Source organism: Lissotriton helveticus, chromosome 3_1, assembly GCF_964261635.1.
Source record: "Lissotriton helveticus chromosome 3_1, aLisHel1.1, whole genome shotgun sequence".
NCBI classification, from domain to species: domain Eukaryota; kingdom Metazoa; phylum Chordata; class Amphibia; order Caudata; family Salamandridae; genus Lissotriton; species Lissotriton helveticus.
Window position 1 is genome coordinate 562,267,297 of NC_136061.1, and position 21,432 is coordinate 562,288,728.

General features: G+C 46.0%; 1 protein-coding gene across 1 annotated transcript in view; it reads left to right on the top strand.

The window, feature by feature from the left end:
• The first annotated feature begins 1,896 nt into the window (after window positions 1-1,896).
• The window catches only part of TYW5 (tRNA-yW synthesizing protein 5), a 108,790-nt gene continuing 89,254 nt past the window's right edge, over window positions 1,897-21,432 (top strand). The window contains exons 1-3 of the mRNA XM_078681916.1: window positions 1,897-2,376; window positions 3,071-3,289; window positions 3,388-3,504. Coding sequence (XP_078538042.1) covers window positions 1,897-2,376; window positions 3,071-3,289; window positions 3,388-3,504 — 816 coding nt within the window. The remainder of the gene's footprint in view (window positions 2,377-3,070; window positions 3,290-3,387; window positions 3,505-21,432) is intronic.

Sequence of the window (21,432 nt, forward strand, 5' to 3'; positions counted from 1 at the left end):
GTGACATTTCAATACCTTAAGCTTGACATTTTTAGAGTCTATCATAATTAGAACAGGGCACTCGAGTGCATGCAGTGAGATAGATTTCAGAAAGTATCCCAGATTTTGCAGTTACGTAGTTTAGTAATATCCTCAAACAGTTCTCTTTTCTAAAATGCCTACGCAGGTGGGTATCATATTGTTTCCCATCCCTAGCCTGCATGTGCGATTCTATTACAGGACCGGAGTCTTCGGATTATTGCGTCACTTTCTTTACTGTTTAAATCACAGTAGCCAATGAAAACGTGTACAAAAAATAAACTACATTTCTCATGATGCTCTTACAACCCATCTTATCCTGCCAAACCCTATAAGAGTCACCATCTCCTTCCCATGAGCCTCTTTCTTTGCTGCTCACTGCAGAGATAAGTACATGTTATTTTATTATATTTGCATTACATTGTGATATATGATTGTTGGTCCCACAAGCGCGCGCTTGTTGAGGGTTAATTGATTTTATATGCTTGCATTGCGCTTGCGATTGTTTGTATTTGTTATCTTTGAGCCGCGTTGTGTGCGCGAGACAGTCGCGCTTACTAGCGCGAAATGTTGGGCAGGGGATAATGAGGCTCCCGCTTGAGCGTGAGTACCGCATCGCCATCTGTGGTGTATAATTGCATAATTTGGCCTCGCGCTTACCATCCAGGCCTTCCCTCATCGGCCGGAGTACGGAGCAGAGCCTTTTTCTGTTTGACGTTTGTAGCCCAATTGGGCTAGATTTGGTTTTTTGGGGGGGGGCTAAGCACATCGCACACTCCCCCTGCTTGTTCCAAGGCTCAGAAAGCCTGGAAAGTTGAACAAGCAGAGTTCTCTTCGTGACGCCTGACCACTGTAACAGGAGTCAGCCTTTGGAGGAAGCACACGCTCCCTGAACAACTGTTGGCTCTTATGCCCTAAATAGGGAAGGAATAATTTTGACTACAGCTGCTGCTGAGGAGCTAGGTACTCTATTCTTTGCTTGTGTGCATGTGGGTTGGCTCCCCCTGACACCTACAACACTTACCTTGCCTTATTCTACATTATTATATATTTGGCAAGAGTAAATTGTGTGAAAAGGAAGAATGGATTCGATATGAAGAGGAGGTTGAATCCTACCAGGATGGACAACAGGTATCTGCCCTAAAGGACAATATTGTTGACGCTTTGGACGCCTCGGTCAACAGGGCAATTGAGAATAAGGTTCCTAATACTGTGCAGCAAGCCTTGGCTTAAAACCTATTACTAAGCAACTAGTGAGCTTTGCAAAGCGTCATGGGTTTCAAGCCCCAGTTGATCTTCAACCCTACAATCCGACTAACAAGCCAAAGTCAGGGCCATGGCCCATGCAGATGCTTTAGTGAACCTGCCACAGGTGAATGCTCTTGATCATGATTATTCTGCACCCTTTACTACCGAAATTGGGAACGCGAAATGCAAACAAAGAGTATAAACAGATACCAACACTACTGGTACGGATACGACTGATGAGGAGGCTTCTCCTAAGAAGAGATCTAGAAAGGCAGGCAATTTGGTGCCTGATATCACACCCCGCAAAATTCAAATACACCTTTCACATTCAATCCGTCGGACATCATCTATCCCCGATTGTCAGATTGGGCTACAGCTCTGGTGGTGGCAGACTATCTGCATGATAATCTTAGAAAGGGATTCGATAAGGAAGTGCGCAACAGGTTACGCACCGAGTGTCCTCGACCTGATGTCCCAGACAAGGTGGCAGAAACACCTGATATCGAAGCCAGTCTCCTTACTTTCCTTAAAAAATTCACGAAGTAATCCAAGAAAGGGATCGATCGTGCCTGGCGGGGCTGCCAGGACAAACTCTTAGATGTGACAAGCCCCTTGGTCAAAATACTAGAGATGGCCCTTGTGGCAAAAGAATCAGCCACGCCAGTGGATCCAGATGTCTTAACGGGCTGGACACAGAGGGTGATATGCCTTTTAGGAAACGCAAATTGCGCCATCTCTACAGAGAGATGCAAATCTCTGCTGATGCGGATGGATTCAGATCTGACGGAGTTGGCCTCAGACAAACCTGGTCAACGTGCGGAGGTCTGTGGAGATAGATTCATTAAAGACGTTTCAAAGTATGTGGGCACCTTTACATCATTAGACAAAGCCCAATCCGGAATAAAAAGAGTGTTTCAGGCGGGCCTTTTTAACAGGGCAGGGGCAGGGGACGCTCGCCAGGCCGTCAATACTACCAAGGTCCTCCTAGAGGAGACTATGGAAGCGGTATTGGTGACTGGGACTTCACCAGAGGCAGAACCTTCTACCCCACAAGACAAAGATTCAACAGGGGTAGACACCTTGCTGGGTTCCAAGCCCAAAACTCTGCTGGTAAGAGTTACCAAAATCTCTCATGTACCATTGGGGGGTAGTACTCAATTCTTCAGTCAGAATTGGGGAATGTTGTCACACGATGCATGGATTTTGCAGACTATTTAGGTGTTTCACCTAGAATTTTATCAAACACCATTCCAAGACACTCAGCCCAGACAACTCAGTTTTTCCCAACAAGAGTGTGCTTTTATAGATGCAGAAATAGAAGTATTGCTGCAGAAGCACGCAATTGCTTACTGCGACAACAGACCTCACAGGTTTTGCAGCAAGTCTTCTGAGTACAGCAGAAGGGTGGTGGTAACAGATTAGTATTAAACCTGAGAGAGTTCAATCAGTTTATGACCAACAAACATTTCAAGATAGAGAGTATCCACCTTCTAGCAGATTTACTAAAGAAAGGAAATTAGATGGTCAGATTAGACTTAAAGGATGCCTACCTGACGATTCCAATTTTCCCTCCCCATCGTCACTTCCTGCAATTTCGATGGCGGAACCGATGGTTGGAGTATTTGACCCTTCCTTTCGGGCTTCCTTGGCTCCTTGGTGTTTTAGCAAGGTAATGAAACCAGTGATAGCTCATCTACAAGAACAGGGCATCCGCATGATAGTGTATCTGGACGATATACTTATCATGCCACAGACGCAGTCCTTAGCCATTCAACACTTACGAATGACCATTTCCCTTCTGCAGAACCTGGAGTTTGTGATCAACGAACCCATGTCGTCCCTTTGTCCCTCTCAGACAGTGGACTTTCTGGGTTTTGTCATAGATTCTCAGATAGCTCAATTGAGCCTTCCCTGTTCGAAGTTACGGGACCTCAAGAAGGAGCTCACAGCGGTGCTAACAAAGCAGACAGTCTCCATAAGGACAATTGCCAGAATAGTGGGGCGATTGGCATCTTCCATACAGGTGATCTTTCCGGGCCCTCTCCATTACCAGGCCCTTCAGAGTCTAAAAATCCAACACCTTCAGAAGGGTCTTATACAGATCTGGTTCCTCTGTTCCAGGAAGTACAGGAGGAGATGCAGTGGTGGTTGGGCCATGTAGAAGCGTGGAACGGTAGAGCTACCTTTGGTTCCCAAATGAGAGATTATTACAGAATCAGACGCCAGCCGTTGAAGCTGGTGAGCACGTTGCTGAGATATCTCCACAGGAGGAAGGTGGTCCCTTCAGGAACAAGATCTTCATATCAATTGCCTGGAATTGTTAGCGGGGTCATTTGTGATTCGGACACTCTCTCCCAAATAAGTCTCTTGTTGCATCCTCCTCAGGATGGACAATATCTTAGCAGTGAGATAGATCAACAAGTTGGGAGGTACGGGTTTGTCTTTTCTAGTAGAGATAATGAAGGACTTTTTGCACTATTGTTTGAGTCATCAGATATCGGTCATAGCTTAATACCGTGGTGGACAGGGATTATAGGTATCTGAAGGACTACAGCGATTGGCAACTCCAACCTCAAATACTCCAATGGTTGCAGGCAGTATGGAGTCCTTGCAGGATAGATCTTTTTGCGTCCAGACTGAACCAGCACTTGCAAACGTTCTTCAGCTGGAGGCCGGACCCATTAGCGAAGGCGTCAGATGCCTTTTCTCAGGACTGGTCAGTGGGCCTGAATTATGCTTTCCCCCCTTTCATCCTGATTCCCAGAGTGATGACACAGATAACCCGTCAACAGGCAGAGGTGATATTGGAGGTCGCAGCCCTGGTTCCCAATACTATTGTAGATGAGCTGCGACTTCCCCAGGAGGCTTCCGTGGTCTCAGACGATGCGCCAGGGCCCTTATGGAGAACTGCACCCGATGGTGACATCGGAGCAGTTGTCCCTGATGGCATGGAAGCTTTCCGGCAAAAATGGGAAAAGCCAGGTTTTTCGGACAAAGCTTCCTCATTAATTAAACAAGCCTGGGCCCCTTCCATAAGGAAAATATACTCTTCCGCTTGGTAAGGCTGGGTACGTTGGTGCTCGGAATGGCACGTGGATCCCGTGGGGGCAGAATTATCCCATATTGTGAACTTCATGTCAGATAAAGCTTCGGAAGGTTTAGCGTACTGTTCAGTCAATAACTTCAGATCGGCCATATCAGCAGGCCATACACAGGTGGATGGTAAACCTGTGGGTATGCATCCAGTCGTGTGTAAGTTACTAAAAGGGATCAGAGTAGCTAATCCTCCTAAACCAAAGTATACCTCTTTGTGGGATGTTTCACTGGTTCTATATCTGTTTGACAAGTGGCAGACTAATAATCTGTTATCCAGGAAACAGTTGTCAGCATAGCCAGCTTAGCTGGCTAAACTGGTTATGCTGTTGCGCTTATCTGCCTGCAGACGCTCTTCAGATGTGAGAGCCCTGGGCCTTACAGGTTGAGTATTTACTCCGGAAGGTGTTTATTTTAATATCACTGGCCGGACGAAAACATTATCATGTAGTATTGAATATAATGCTTTCCCCAGTAATGCTAAGTTATGTGTAGTCCAGTGTCTTAAAGTCTATGAAGAATGCTCACGGTCCTGGCGACCAGAAGGTCCCATGCAATTATTGATTGCCTTACAAAAACTGTTTAAGCCGGTTTCAGCAGCTTCGATAGCCAGATGGTTGAAATCAGTAATGCAAGAGGCTGGAATTAATACCCAGATTTTTGGTGCACATTCTGTTTGTGGTGCCATGGCATTGAAGACTTTTATGTTGGGTTCAACTGTTCAAGATATTATGAGATCTGCTGATTTGTCATTAGAGTCTACGTTTAAGCAATTTTATTATAAACCGGTGGGTGATATATCTACAGTAGTTTTTGATAAGTGTTAAACGAGCAATAATCCAAAGCCTCTGGTCCAGTAATAGAATAAAAAAAAATGCTAGCATCCGTGCCAAGAATTTTCAATTCTATTAAGGACACGGAGGCGAGGATTATCCCACACAGTTATATTTTAATGATTTGTAATAAAATACCCGCCGGTTTGCATTATGTATTCTATTTAATAGAAGTTATGGGTTTCCTTATGTTTCAATTATTTCAGGTTCAGAAAAGAAGACTGAATAGGTGTTCTTCTGGTTGAAGAAGATATGATGTTCCAGTTTTGGTTATGTTTCTTCCACGTTGGCGGAGGAAACTTTGGATTTGAATTAATGTTCGTACTTGGACTAAAAGACTCAAGCAAAGAAAGAGACTCAAATGAAGGAGATGGTGACTCTTATATGGTCTGACAGAATATGATGGGTTGTAAAAGCATCATGGGAAATGTAGTTTATTTTTTGTATACGTTTTCATTGGCTGCTGTGATTTAAACTGTAAAGAAAGAGAAGCAATAATCCTCGCCTCCGTGTCCTTATTGGAATCGAAAATTCTTGGCGCAAATGCTAGCAAGTTCTTTATTCATCCAGTCATTTGTATCTGGTAAGCATCTAAAGATGCAGTTGTTCATGGATGTGGGAATATTTTAGAGAGATGTAGTCAGACCGTGAGCAGTGAAGGAACTGAAGGAATGGATTAACTTTATCAGATGGATACGATAAAAGTTAAAGACTCATGGCAAAGTCAATCTTTCTGTCTTTTATATATGACACCATCAGTATAAGCTTCTTTTTCACAGAACAGACATAGCTTGTGTCAAAGCAGTGCGTTCATCCCCCCTCCCCGTACAACAATTACAGTAAACACAGAAGTAGTAGTGCACTCACTCAAAATTGCAATTAGAAACTCAGACAAAGTACATTGTCCACAAATAAGATTTTAATATTTATATCATATTTGTTATAACATGCTTAGTTTTATTGATATATTTCCATGGTTTTAATTAATTAGCCTAAACAATAAAGATTCACTCACTGTTGTGCTGGGAACAAGCTGTTTGAGTTGAATAAAAGTAGCTACACATGACAGGATCTCTTACCATAGGTCTCCGTGGTAGTTGCTAACTTTGAAGTTTGAATCAGTTCTAAGCAAAACAAACTTTGTAAATGGTCGTTCACCAATCTTCTTTGTCAGAAACACAGCTAATTTAATACTCTGTAAAGGCATTTTCATTGTTGCCTGTTGAATTCAGGTTGCCAGCCCATGTTTCCATAACTGAGCTTTGATAAATAGACATCAGGTGTATCAATTTGTTTTCAGTATAGGTTAATCAAGACTAAAGTTGCCAGAATGCCATAGGAATTAAAAGGAAAGTCCAGAGCTGTAAACAAGGTGGCATGCTCACATAGATTGATCCTGCACAGTTAATAGTATCTCCAAAACAAATTCTCAAAAGATGTCAGCTATTTTCTATTAAAGAAAATAGCATACATCTCCTTAGTGAATATTTAAGAACTCTGAAAGATATGATGTTTAATGGCAAACTGCCTGTTTTGATTTATCTTGAGTTTCTGCTGCGAATCTCTGAAGCAAAAATGTGGTTATTTCTAATGACCAATTTATACTCTGATTATTTGTCATTACGTCTTAATTTTGAAAGGTGTTTAATTCCTTGAGGAATGAGGTTGATATGAAAAAGAGGAAAGGCACACAAAGCAGATTTGTATTGCGAGTGTAGTTTCATGTGGAAAGTGTCTTTTTATTTTTTAAAGTGTAATGGATGGGGCGTCGCCAAGATGGCGGACGGCTAGGACGTCTTTCCTGATCCCTCGGAGACGCTGGCAACACTAGCCCTTTATTTAGACCGACAGTACCTCACACACGACCCTGACACAGTGCAGCTGCTTGCAGAGATCGGGACATCCGCTGTTAGAGCTCAAACAGGCCCGGATCTGACGTAACACCGGCACCAAGAGGACATTCGGAGCAGGAGGCCCGAGGCCTGGGTACTGCCTTCTACGTGGTGACTCGAATGCGCCCAGCCTCCACGGCTCCCGCCGATCAGTGAGGAGTCAGCGACCCTCAGGACAGAATGCCGGCGGCCACGGTAGGATGTCGATTGTGGTGCGGGGAATGCCCCCCCACCTGGATTGCTGTATGGGGGGGGATTGGAGGTGAACTTGTGTGACTGCGGAGGCAGCAGCCGAGGGCTCAGCAGGGCTTAGATGTCTGGGATGTATCACTGATTGTCCTTGCTGCCCACCCTGCTCGTGGCGGGCCGGGTGAGGCTGGTGAAAGGCCCACGTGGTGGGAGAGGTGCTTCAGTTCCCTGCAGCCGTAGCAGCAGCGGCCCTGAACCGAAGAAGATGCTCAAGGACCCATCTGTGGGGCCCCAGCATAGAGAGACGCAGAACTAGCAAAGGGTCGGTCATCCCAGAACCTCTACCTGTGACCCACCATGCTGTCACTGCCGGAGGCCCAGACTCCCTCTGTGGGCGCTCATCCTGACACCTCATGCCGGAGCGGGAGAAGCGGGGGAGGCGGTTGCTGTGTGGGCGAGGCCCTCTGGCTGGGGAGTCTGGGTGAATAGTGAGTGCGCTTCTTGGCGGTCCTCCCCTGGCCCGGGCCCTGTAGCCCCTGTTGTATTGTTACCCAGTCAGTAGCAATACCTCAAGAGCATTACAGGGCACAAAGAAGAAAATGACTCAGACACTGCACCTCCCCACTAAGGAATGCTTTGCTCCCTTGGCAAGCAGCCCCAGGCGTGTTTGAATAGCATCTGCAGTCTGGCGATACTCATCAAGTTGAGGCAGACGGGGCCTTGACCCTCACTGGGGAATCTTGAAAGGTGAAAGCAACCCTGGCAAAATCTGCTCACCACTGGGAACCGGGCCAGTGATCAACGAGGTCTAGAGATGAGAAGGGCCAGAGAGCCAGCTCCTGGAGCGGGCGAGGTTCCCCCGGCGGATCCCCCATTCAAAGCGGCAACATAGCAGTGAATAGATCCAAAAAAGGCAGCTCCCTAAAGGATATGTTCGGAAAGGAGGGGGGCACTGCTCACGAGGACAAACATGCAGCACTGGGCAGCGACACTAGAACGGATTCAGATGATGGAGAGCGTCCAGTGACCACAGCCTTCCTAGAGCTACTCTTCACTTCCTTACGGGGAGACCTGCACACCATGAAAGCTGAGCTGGAAGTGGATCTCTGGGAGGCTTGGTGAGATATCGAGGAGGTGGGCGACAGGGTGGGCACTACGAGTCGAGGAGAAGAATTGGAATTGCTGCAGCAGGAGGTTCTGCGACTTAAGAAACAATATCTGGACCTCCAGGCACACAAGCAGGATCTAGAGAACCCTTAGACGGAACAACATCCACATCAAGGGGGTGCCATTGACACCGGAGTGGTCTAACCTTAGGGATTACGCCACAGACCTCTTTTGCCATATCCTGGGGCAAATAGATGACACGGGTCTGCAGCTGGACTTGGCCCACCGGGTCGGACCCCCTAGAACAGGGAAAATCCCCTCTGCGGACATCCTGGTATGTGTGCATGATTTTCAAATAAAGGAAGACAGGAAAGCAAGAGGAGCACATTCGATCCAGTTTCTAGGCCACTCGCCGGTGCTATACCAGGATCTCTCACGGATCACCTTACAGAAACGCAGAGACTTTTGCCCAGTGACCGAACACCTACGAAAAGCTAATATCCCTTACTCATGAGGCCAACCTTTTTGCATCATCTTCCGTCTCGAAGGAAACCTCCATCAAATCAGATCCCTCAAGGAGGCCTGTGCCCTGCTTTAAATTGACATTCCTGTTGGACCCCAAGATTGGTCCTCTCCCCCCTGCAATAAAAAGTAGAAACGGAAAGAATAGCGGCAGGTCAAGAACGCCTTGACAAGAACAAAACTGGACCTGGACACCATGTGTAAGGAGCAGCAGGCGGTCCTGCAGGCGCTATCGGGGGAACCTACCCTCTCGGAAACGTCCTGAGGCCTCGGCGGCCTGGCCGAAACTGGTCCTGTGGTGATTATGGCAGGGGGGACATTGTGACTGTAGGCATTACCCTCCTACACCCGCTCACCTGGAGATTGTGACACCACGGAAGACCCTCCTGATACAGAGATACTCTGCTTGGTCACTGACCCGCCCCAATCGAGCAGAGAAGATGAACTGTAGTAATTTGTGGTTATTTACTATGTTATCTACATTGTGTTCAGGGGTTGCTTTCTGTCTCCTTTTGTTTCCTTCTCCTCCGCTCCATCCTTCTCGTCCAGTGCTAGCCACCGCTTCTGTGCCTCACAAGCACTCTTCCCTCACCTCATCAGGGTACTCTAAGTTAAACAGACTTACCGGAGCTAAGCACCTGCAGCCCTATGACACAGCCAACACGTATTTAAAGCCTCAATAACCGGGTCCTCAATAGCCTGGTGAAGCGCGGTTCGATCTTGTCTCTCCTGGAGCGGTCCGGTTGTGACATTTGCATGCTCCAGGAGATGCACCTACTGGCCAGGGACACCCACTGCATATGTTCTCGATGGTTCTTCCGGCAGTTCTGGTCAACTGGCACGGCTAAACAAAATGGGGTGGCTATCCTTCTTGCCCAGAGTTTCCGGGGGAAGTGGAGCTTCACATTTATGGAAATAAAGGGAAGAGCCTTAGGGCTTAGGACTCAATAGGGGCTAGCACATTTCTCGATCGCCATTCTATACGCCGTAAATGACAATCAGGAACACTTCAACATTAACACACTAACTTCAGTCCTAGCATCCCTTTACCTGGCCATACTTGTAGGGGGTGACTTTAACCTAGCAATGGACTCAGACCTGGACCGATCGAGCCAGCGCACGACACACACCAGAGCCTTCTCGCTCTCTGGGCTGCAAAGGCTGGCAGACAGCCCGCTTAGTGACACAAGGAGAGGTCCTCACCCCACTAGCAGAGACTACACTTTCTATTCAGCAGCCCACAAATCCTATGCCAGCACGAACCACTTTCTCACAACAGCTGCCCTGACAGATTGTGTTGGAGAGCCTGACATTGAGCCCCGTTCACTGTCTGACCACGGCCCGATCACGCTGACACTGAACCTGGGTGCCCTTTGCTGCACCCATCTCAATGGCGCCTGCGGGATGCCATGTTGCAGTCTGAGCAGACGGTAATGTTGATTCGCACAACCATTGCAGACTACCCCAGCATAAATGATTGCTAGGAGACTAGCCTCGCTTCAGTCTGGGAGGCGCTGAAACTGGTCCTTTTGAGGCAAATGTATCGCTATCTCGGCGGGAGAGAATAAATTACTCACTGAAAAGCATCATCAGATTGAGTCATCGGTCTCAGAGCTTGAGTCAGTACACAAGTGCACAGGCGCCTCCCATGTGTCGAGGGTTTTAGAGAAGCAGCTCCTGAACCTACGGCGCTTGGATCTCAACGGGGCAGAGTATGCCTTGCTGCGTCTCAAACATAAGTTCTTTGTCAGTGGCGATCGTTAAGGCTGTATGCAAGCTCATAGGCTGTGCAAAAGGGTTTTCTCTGATTCGAGCTGAACAATCCGCACCCCTATTGGGAAAGAGGTACACTTAGACCCTGAGATTGCCGAGGCCTTCCAGGCTTTCTATAGCAAGCTCTACGCGGAAGTAGACTCCCCCTCCAGTGACATTGAGTCCTATCTGCGGGCAGTACAATTAGTTCAGATTCCGCCTGAGAGGTCCTCCCAGCTAGATCTCCCCATTCAAAGCAATGAGGTGGTTTCAGCGATTGCATGCCTTAAACCCTCCAAGGCACCAGGCCCAGATGACTTCTTCCCACTGTTCTATAAGCAGTTTTGCTAGAACCTAGCCTCCCTGCTGGCTCAGCTGTTCAACTCGTTCCTAGACTCAGTGGATTTGCAGGATTAAAAATCAGAGGCATCCATCTCCGTAATCCTGAAGCCGCACAAAGATCCTAAGGAGTGTGGGTCATATCGACCCATCTCCCTGCTCAACATGGATGCAAAACTGTTTACAGGTATCTTGGCTTCGAGCCTCAATTCCCTCATGCCAGGTCTGGTGGACCCCGAACAAGCCAGGTTTATCCCGTCAAGATAATGTGGTGACAACACGAAGCACATTGTCCATCTCACGGACCTCATCCGTCGTTCCCGGAGAGACTCCCTTTTCACCATCGACGCTGAAAATGCGTGCGACAGGGTTCACTGGCTGTGCCTATTTGCTATGCTTAGCCGGTTTGGGCTTGGGGACAGGTTCATTGGTTGGACCCGTTGCATTTACAGTGGCCCTAGGGTGTCAGTTAGGGTTAATGGTTTCTCCTCCACTCCCTTCTCCATATTCCAGGGGGCGCAACAGGGCTGATCCCTTTCCCCACTACTCTTCGCTCTCTATATGGAGTCTATGGTACAAAGGATAAGATACAATTCACAGAACACTGGAATTCGACTTGGAGCTGATACGCACATGATTAGCATATATGTGGACGACGTTGTCTTGTCTCTGACTAACCCAGCATCTTCTCTATCAACCCTAGATCAGGAATTCAGAGACTTCAGTGACGTCTCCGGGTTTAAGGTCAACCTTACTAAGTCCCAGATCCTGAGCCTCTCAGTCACCCCACCCCTAGTCTCGGCACTACATTCACAGTTTCCCTTTGCATGGGCAACAGATGTGATCCCATACCTGGGTATCCTCTTGACCCCTATGCCAGAGAGGATGCTGACAGCCAACTAAAGCCCCCTTTTGGATCAGACCATCAGGAAGCTTGTTACATGGAACCGCGCGGGCCTATATTGGGGGGAGGCAGCATCGCCGCCATCAAGATGATGGTTCTACCGTGTATCCTCTACATCTTTCATACCATTCCACTGACCCCACCCCTTAGATCCTACGGAACTTACAATGTGCCATCAATTGTTTCGTCTGGTGCGGCAAACAACAGTGGCTTAGCCTCTAACTCATCACTAGTCCTAAAGCGGAGGGAGGTATGGTACTACCACTGATCTCTAGATTCTTCCTGGCCTCACAACTACGCTGTATAATAGACTGTAATCATCCTCTATCAGAGAAGCACTGGTCCTTCATAGACCAGACGATAGCGGGTGCACACATTTGGAGGAAGATATGGCTCCCTCGTAAGCACAGAGCATGGGGGCTTTATTCCTCTCTGGTAACGGCCACGACTTTTAAGATCTGGGATGCAGTAGCACTTCGACACAACCTCACAACATACCCCTCGCCGATGACGCAGATAGTAGATAGCTCAGACTCCCGCTCCCCCACCCCTTCAGGGTGCAAGTCCAAGTTATTTCAGCGTTGGCGTGGAAAGGGCTGCAAACGTGTGAGCTCGCTGTTCGATCCCAACTGGATCATTTCCTTTGATCAGCACCGGCAGGATTGCTCGCTTCTGCGTCTGATTTGTTCCCGTTCACTCAGGTGAATCACTGGGTGCCCTCCCGGACATAGGACACTGAGTATCTCGCCTACTAACCTGTTTTGAAAATTGGCTAATAATCAAAGAAGGCGACAAACGCGTTATCTCCGAGCTATATGCCTTTCTCTCACCGAGCTCCAAACCCGTTGAATCCAAGGGGCAGCTGAGGTGGGAGGAGGAATTGGGGCACACCCTATCCGACAAAGAATTGCAGGATACCCATTTCAGAGCTCGCAGGACAACACATGAGGGGCACAGAGGCGGCCTATAAACTTGCCTCCTATTGGTACCTAACACCGGCTCACATATATGGATGGAACAGAGATCGATCAGTGCTTTGCTGGCGTGGATGTGGACAAACCGGTTCCCTTCTCCATCTCCTCTGGAATTGTTCCAAGCTGGTCCGTTACTGTGAACAGATCTTAAATGATATTGATCAAGTTTTTTAACACGACCATCCCGTGCTTTTAAGCTTACACTATCCTAGATCTTCCCAATCCCCTGACCTTTCTCCTGTGTTCACTCAGAGGCAGACAAATAGCTATAGTACTAAATGCTGCGAGACAGGTCCTACTAGCATGCTGGGGCCCGAAGGCGATTTGTGATCACACCGCTTGGCTGAGGAAACTATGGGTGGTACTTGCTATGGAGCGAACGCCAATGACGATTGATAACTGTACGGATGACTATCCGAAGCTATGGGCCCTGTTCATCATGATCCTAGCGAAGGAATTTAGATAAGTGACTTACCCTAAATACCTACAGATCCTGCGCTTAACTTCCCAAAAGCAAGATGAGCCCACAGAGTCCTACAGCTGCGCAAATTACGCTCCTATTCTTGACCCATACCCCTTTGTCCTGGCAGACCTTGAGGCTAAAACGAATGTGGTGCGGAATAGGGTTTGTTGGTACCCTTGCTGTTTAATTCCTTTATCGACAATTTTGGCTTTTCTGTATCTCCGACTTATCTTTCAGTTTATTTCAGATATAAAACTCCTCATTAGGTTGCACACTGCTGGCCCCAGGGTTGTAGGCACAAGGCTGTGTACTTTCACGCACATGTCAACTGATGCCGGCCATTGGTTTTAGGGGTAAGCTGTGTCATTGTTTAACTAACCCTAATAAAGAGAATTGTTTCATAAAGTGTAATGGATTTATTTTCTGGGTTACTTATTTTCCTGTTATATCAGAAGAGGCTTGCTAAGGGTTTTCTGGGGCTAATACAAGCAGGGGAAATGGGACCTCTGGTCCCTCAGCTAGGTAGTAAAATACAATCTTACTGCGCATTGGGCCCTCACGCAACCTTTAACTGAGGCGCCACTTCACCAGATGACCTGTCGATAGGTACGCTTCTGCATGATAGTTTCCCCATAGGAAATGTTAATCAGCTATTAGCCTCAATTAAGTTTACAGCCACAGAGTTACTGAGATGAGAATATTAGTATTTACACACAGGGCTTTTGTACTGGTATAATATTTACCACAGGAGTTCAGCAGTCCAACCATATACACTAGACTAGCTAATGTTATCTTGATTCAGTACAAGGTAGCCCTCATTATGTACAGCCAGTATGTAAAGGATTTCTGGTAGGTTTATTTGAGCTCCGGGGCCTTCCTCCCTCTCTCAGCAGGCTTCTTCCTTGTGGATCTGAAGGAGGAGGAAAGGCAGTACTGAGTACCAGTCATGCTTATATGTCTCATTTAAGGTCATCACCACTCGTGATTTGGGTTGTGCAGAACTAACCTGGCTTGGAGCAGCACAGTTTTGAAAAAGCCCATAACTACTTCAATGCTGAGAGGCCCTTTCTGTAGGGAGAGGGCTACAAGGGGGCCTGCCTGGGCTCCAGCCACATGATCGCAACAAGCCCTCTACACATCTACGGCAATCTGCTGAGCCATCAAACACATAGCTGAGCTGGGAGCGCTTTCAGCAATGCAAGAAACAGAGGTCTGATTGCGCGACTAATGCGTTTCTGAGTAATGATTGAGATATGCATCAAGTGGATCCCCCCTGAAGCCAGAAAGACTTCACCCACGCACTCATAACGAGCAGACTGGACTATGGAAACGCCCTCTACGCTGGAATCAACAAATCCCTGCTACGCAAACTCCAGACCATCCAGAACACTGCGGCCAGACTCGTCCTCGGCAACCCACGACATGAGCACAACACCCAACACCTGTGAGACCTCCACTGGCTGCCCATCGCGAAGAGAGTAACCTTCAAGCTACTCACCCACGTCTACAAATCTCTCTACAACACTGGAACCAAATACCTCAATGAAAGAGTCTCCTTCCACGTACCCAAAAGAAACATCTGCTCCGCCAACCTTGCCCTAGCAGAAACCCAGCGCATCCGCAGAACCAGAGTAGGTGCAAGAGCCTTCTCCTACGTCGCAGCCAAGGTCTAGAATGAGCTCCTGGTCAACATCAGATGCTCCCCTACTCTACACACCTTTAGGAAGAGCCACAAGACCTGGCTTTTTGACTGACTCGGAGCTGCACAACCTCCCAAACCTCCCCCCCCGCCACGCCTTGAGACCCTCACATGTAAGTATCGCGCTTCACAATTCCCTGATTAATTGATTGATTGGTATGCAGTAATGAGTTATATTAGTTTCTTGAACTGTGCTTGTAGAACTGTAATAGATCACTCTAGAATAGAGAATTATAAGGTGGGTATGTTCTAGCATTTAAGCGGGGGTTGTTGAATATTGGGAGTTTATGATATGCTGTACTGGAGCTTGTACATGTTCACCACTGCTGTACGAGATTATTAAATAAAGAAGGAATTTGCACAGCTTACCTGTCTCAGGAATCACTACAGACTTTCGCGACATGCTGAGCAACCTTGTGAACCCACAGATTTGTGTAGTATGGGGAGTTGTTTCAATGCGGCCCGCTAGGGCTACTTTTACTTGGTGAATTGGAAATTTGAATTGCATCCTGATCACTTGCTATTTGACTGGCACCCTGCTAGCTAGCGGTCACCTGTCACTTATGCCCAGCAGCCGGTAAGATGGATATTTGGGAAAACTGAGGATTTTCTGTATCCCCTTGTAAGCATTGGCAACTGTACAAAGTAACTCAGTATTTAAAAGCCACGGAACGGCCGCGTGAGGGGAGCATGCACTTTGGCATAGTCACAGCATCGCCGCATGAAGAGGTGTGTGCCCGTTGTTTGGGAGTGGATCGCACGTGGGCCAGAAAATGCGACACTGCCGCATGAAGGGGAGCGTCTGAAGTCACGGCACCACCACATGATGAGGAGAGTGTACCAGCATTATTAAAAGACGTATTCTGCATCGGCAACACTGTTACCAGCACGTCCGTTGCAGGACGTCTCTACCAGTCAGTGCTGAAACACTTGAACGCTGACTTTCTTTGATGCCCATATTCAGGTGATGTTTAGGTTATCTTTTTTTTCTGTCTGAAGTGTTTTCCATAAGTGTGGGAGTGGAAAGAAAGCCATTTCTTACAATTTCCAGAATACTGCACCTACACTAAGTGTTGTAGTGCAGTTTGGATTATTATTGTATTTTTCTCCCCGATATTAACAATCTGTCATTATGTCTACATCGGAAGCCACTGCAGTTAAGCCCAGTGCTGCTTTATATTTAAACTCACCTAAAGAATTTCTGTTGTCCCCTGGTGGGCCGACTATACATTGAGTGGAATAGAAGGACTTTAAAAAATATATATATATATAAAGCCAATTTAGAGAATTGTAGTTATAAAAAAATAATAATCCACATTTGTAAAGCGCACAATCACCCGTAAGGGTCTCTAGGCGCTGGGGGCCGTCGGGAAGATTAAGCAAGCTATTGCCCAGAGTCACATGGTGCTGGGCTAACCTGCCGCCGGAGCCGGGGATCGAACCCTGATCCCCAGATTCCAGCGTCAGTCGCCCTGGCCGCGGCGCCACACCTCTCCCTCATAGTGGCATTTTTTCACCGTAGAGGACAAAAAGGATGTCCAGAAGATTTGCCAATTTATAATCAACTACACAAGTGTGACCAATCTGGGGATTTGGAAGTATTTAAGGTGGCGCTACTGGATCTAGATGAGCATTTTCACCTCCAGTGTGTGTAGCTGTGATGAGTCATGCTTTTTTTCAAAGGAAACAAGAGAAACATGAGTCTGTTGAAGACTACTTATCACCGTAAAAAAAAAAAGATCAATTAGATGCAGATTTAGGAATCTTCATGATGAGTTAGTAAGAGACCAGATCATTATGTACACTAAAAACAAATCTATACTGGATGACTATGGGTAGAAGGAGAATGTCGATTTTCCAATTTATATGCAGAGAGAATCTTGATTCTATTAAAGACAACGGAGGCTAACATTATGTAATAAGCTTGTATTGCTTCCCCAACACGCAGCCCTTTAAAGAATATTAATACATCAAAAACATTTAGAATGCTTGTGGAGGACTATAAGTATCCAGTGCACGATCTCATCCTCCCCATTTAGCTGCGCTGATACAAGAAACGAACCATTTCGGTGATTTCTGCTGAATCTTATGAATTATTATGTAAAAAACAATGGAAAGAGAACTCACAGTAATTGTAATCCAAACATAACTTCAAAATAATGAAAGGAAAACTAACCACTTAAGAGAAAAATATATTTTTCTTCAATTATAGTGAATAATGTTAGCCTTCATTTTCTTTAATGAAATCAAGATTCTCTCTGCATATAAATTGGAGAATCTACATTTCATTACAAGACCAGAGGCTACCATTATACATGTTCAAAACCATCTAAGGCTACATTACTAACATGCTCCTCTGGTCTTAAATAAAACTTTGCAAAGGGGTTTGCATTCAACCAGTGGACTGTTTTTAGTACTTCAAGCAGGTCCCCTCCTGCCCAAATAATCTTTCTAGCCATGGCCTCTCTTTAGGAATGGGCTCTGAACCTTTGAGAAAACTAACCTGCTTCACTTATAATGGTCCATATCCATCTAGATAATGTGGCAGGAGAAACGGGTTTATAAGGTTTCACATAGGATAAAAGAAGTTTATCCACACCAGGCACTATGAATTCCAGGATCTCACTTTCATAATCCTTCATACATCTCACCACCCATAGTTTCTCACAATAATTGAAAAATTGAGAAGATAGAATTTGACATAGTTTTTTAAATTTCCTAAACGCCAACGTGTACAACCTCTGCTGAGTAGAATCTGTTAGACAATTTGAGCACTTTGAAGTCTGAGATCCTCCTAAAGGAAATTAAGCATAACAAGGTTGCCAGTTTCATAGATATTTGTTTGAGAGAGAGATAAGTGCTGTTTGGACAAGAACTAAAAAGTTTGAAAATCAAGTTGACATCCCACAGGGATTCGTAGTGTGCTTTAGTGGTCTTTTCAGTCTCACATCCTTCTTATTAAATGATTACTACCAATTGCCAAATTATTAACCAGAGCATGGCCAGAAGAAATTTCAGATCTATAACAATTGATTGTTCTATAACAAAGATGAGAATCAAAAAGTTTTGCTAGATAGTTGGCTACCTGCTGTATAGGGACTTCCATGGGATCCAGATCCGATTCCACGCACCAACCACACCATTTTTTCTAGATAACTCTATATCTTTTCTTGTCCCTGATGCTCATGATTCATCCAGTAGAATTTTAGCTTCTTCTGAAAGGCCTGAATATCTATTTGATCCCCTGAAATCCTCCAGACAAGAAGGTTCATCTTCCCCTCTATAATCAAAGAATTTTCTACCCCGTCTGAACCTTGTTGAAGATCCAATGATACTGGAACTAGGCGTGGGATATTTACTGCAAGTTCATCACTCATGGGAACCAGACCTGGGACCTCCAGTAGGGAGTCATCAGAATGATACTGCAGGACTCTAGTCTCACTTTTCACACACTCTGAATCATAGAGAGGGGGAAAAGCATATATTTGCTCTCGCCCCAGCATTGGAGGAAAGCATCCACAGCAGCTGCCTTTGGATCCGCTCTCCAACTGAAATACATTGGTACTTGGAAGGTTAGTCTCCTTGCAGATAGGCCTACCTGAATTGGCCTCCAAAGCTCCAGTATCAAGGAGAAAACCTCTGGGTGTAACATCCGATCACTGGAATCCCTGAGAAACCTCAATTTCCAGTCAGCTCTTATATTCTGAAGTCCCGGAATACATTCCGCTCTTAGCACAATCTTGTGCTTCCAGCAAAAATACCAAATCTGTTTTTCTACGTCTGACAAGGTTTTGGATTTCTCAGCTCCCAACCTATATATATATGACACTGCTGAGAAGTTGTCTAGTCAAATCGGTGTGTTTGAACTTTTTAGTAAATCTTTGAACCTCATTAGAGCATTCAGCCCAGCTAACATCTCTAGGCAATTTATGTGAAGTGGCTGTTCTTTTAGCAACTATCGTCCCCCTTTTCCAATTTGCCTATCTGGGCTCCCCGGCTGCTTGCATCTGACTCTAGGACAAAATCTGGGACATTCCTGAAGATGGCTTTGCCGTTCTATGCTTCGAGAATTCTCAGCCACCAAACTAGGTTCTCCCGAGCACCCTTTGATAGCGGTATTGAGTCCCCGTACCACAACTCTTTACTTGAGTACAACACTTTTAACCTCTCAGGCCTCTGTAGTGGAGGGGACCTGGGCAAATGGCCTAAATGGAAGATGATGAAAGTCCCCAAATTCTCACCAAGACTCTCAGTATTATTGATACTTTGGATAAGACTGACCTCCTGTCTTTCTTTATCTTTGTCACTTTCTTGTGTGGAAGAACTAATTGAGATATGATCAAGTTTACCTGAAAGCCCAGTAACTCTATTTCTTCTGTGGGGACCATGATAGACTTCTCCGTATTTATTATAAACCCCAAGCTCTCTAGAAGTTTTAGTGCCCAAGATAGATGTTTTTGGAGTTCTGATTTGTCCTGTGACATAATGAGTATGTTGTCTAGGTATATAATCAGTCGAACACCTCTCTCCCTGAGGTAGATTACTATAGGACAAAGCACTTTGGGGCTGAGGACAGTCCGAAGGGTAGGCAAAGGAATTGATAGAGCATGTCCCTCCAGGTGAAACAAAGGTATTTCTGGCTGTCCTTGTCCATGGGAATTGTGAAGTAGGTATACTTGAGGTCCAATTTTACCAGCCAATATATGGCTTGTAAAATGTCTCTCAAGAGATAGATACCCTCCATTTTTAAATGTCCATGGATTAGAAATGTATTTAGTTCATTTAGGTTTATAATCTATCTTTTTTACTCAACAAATTGTACTCACAAACCCTCCAAATTCTTCCTGTTCTGTGACTTGGGTTAACACTCCTTTGTCCATCATTTGGGACACCTCCAAGTCTATGTGGGTCATTTTTTCTGCATCTAAAGTCAGTTCTCCCAGTTTTGTCAGGTGAACTGCGTGTTCTCAAAAATCTATTTTGAAACTCCCAACTGTTTCCAATACTCATGGGTCTTGTGTTATTCTTTTCCAGTTCTGAATAACACCTTAACCTTCCCCCTACCTTTATGAGGGAGTAAGTAATACTGCTCACCTTCATATTCTTTGTTTGAGGATCTAGGTCTTCCTCCTCCGTTTCTGGAGCTTCTTCTTCTTTGGGGATAACAGTTGGAGTTTTAGCTGTAGCCTCTGCCGTAGTTAGTAGAGCCTCTTTGTTCTTGTGGTTAGAACTGGGATCTAAATGACTTGCGGATGACAGGCAGCTCCCTCGTTTCAGCCCGTCCGAAAAGGCGGCAGGAACCGAAGAGACTACGCATGTTTGTCTGCACCTTGCTGAAAGCAGTGGAGGTGGAAACGTATTTTTCTAGTGATTTCACAAAATATTCCCGAAAAAGAGACCCTTAGTATCTCGCATGTCCTCTCTAGAGTATCAGTCTGCCAATATCGGGTTTATCCTTATTAGGACTGCCTTTCATCTCTCCATGATCAGGTTAGCATCTGCGTTGCCCAGCATACATATGGCACGTTGGGCCCTACCCCTTAGAAGGTCAATGGTAATGGACCCAGTCTTCCCTCTGGTGTCCTCCTCCATATCTAAGATGCGTATGAGCGGACCCAGTATGTCTAGGAGTTTATCCTGGGATTGTTTTAGGCATTTTTCGATACCTTTTCTGGGGTCCTTTCCAAACTTAAATAAGAAGGTTAAAAGTTCTGGAACTAGATTTAGTGTATTTTGCACTTTATCCCCGGTGGAGGGTCTAGGGCACTAGTTTCTAAGCAAATTGTGGGTTTGGTTTCTCTATCAAGAGGCTTTCTTACCCAATGAGTCAAAGAATTGATTTCATGGTCCATTGGCCACCACTCCGAGCCACGCTGATGTCTAATTGTAGTGGGATTAAACATCTCCCCCCCCAACAACGTCTTACCCTGTGTCGAGGTAGGGGGTTGTTCTAAATCCTCATCTATGCACTCTAAGGTATCATAATTGTCCTGTGGATGGAATATAAATTCGTCCATTCCTATCTCATCATAGTCGATATTCTCTACCGAGGAGTTGAGACTGTCTCAAGAGGCTTTTGTCCCGAGAAAGTCACTCCTTCCCATCATGCTGCTACAGGCCACTTTCCTATGTGCTCCGTTGAGGTGGGCTTTTTCTCTTGTGCTGCTAGGAACACCATTCTCTATTGTCGCACAGGGGCTAGGCGTGGTTGCATGCCTTCTCTACATGCTCCCTCTTTTGAGAAACCTTCCCCCCCTTTCTGGGGCTCAGAGGTAGGGGAGTCTGCATCTGAGAGGGACAAATAATTTTCTTCTACTGGGGTTCCTCGCTTCCTCTTAGTTAGTGCGGCATCTACCACCTCCCTTACACAGGACCTACGTTCCTCTTGCAGAAACCTTT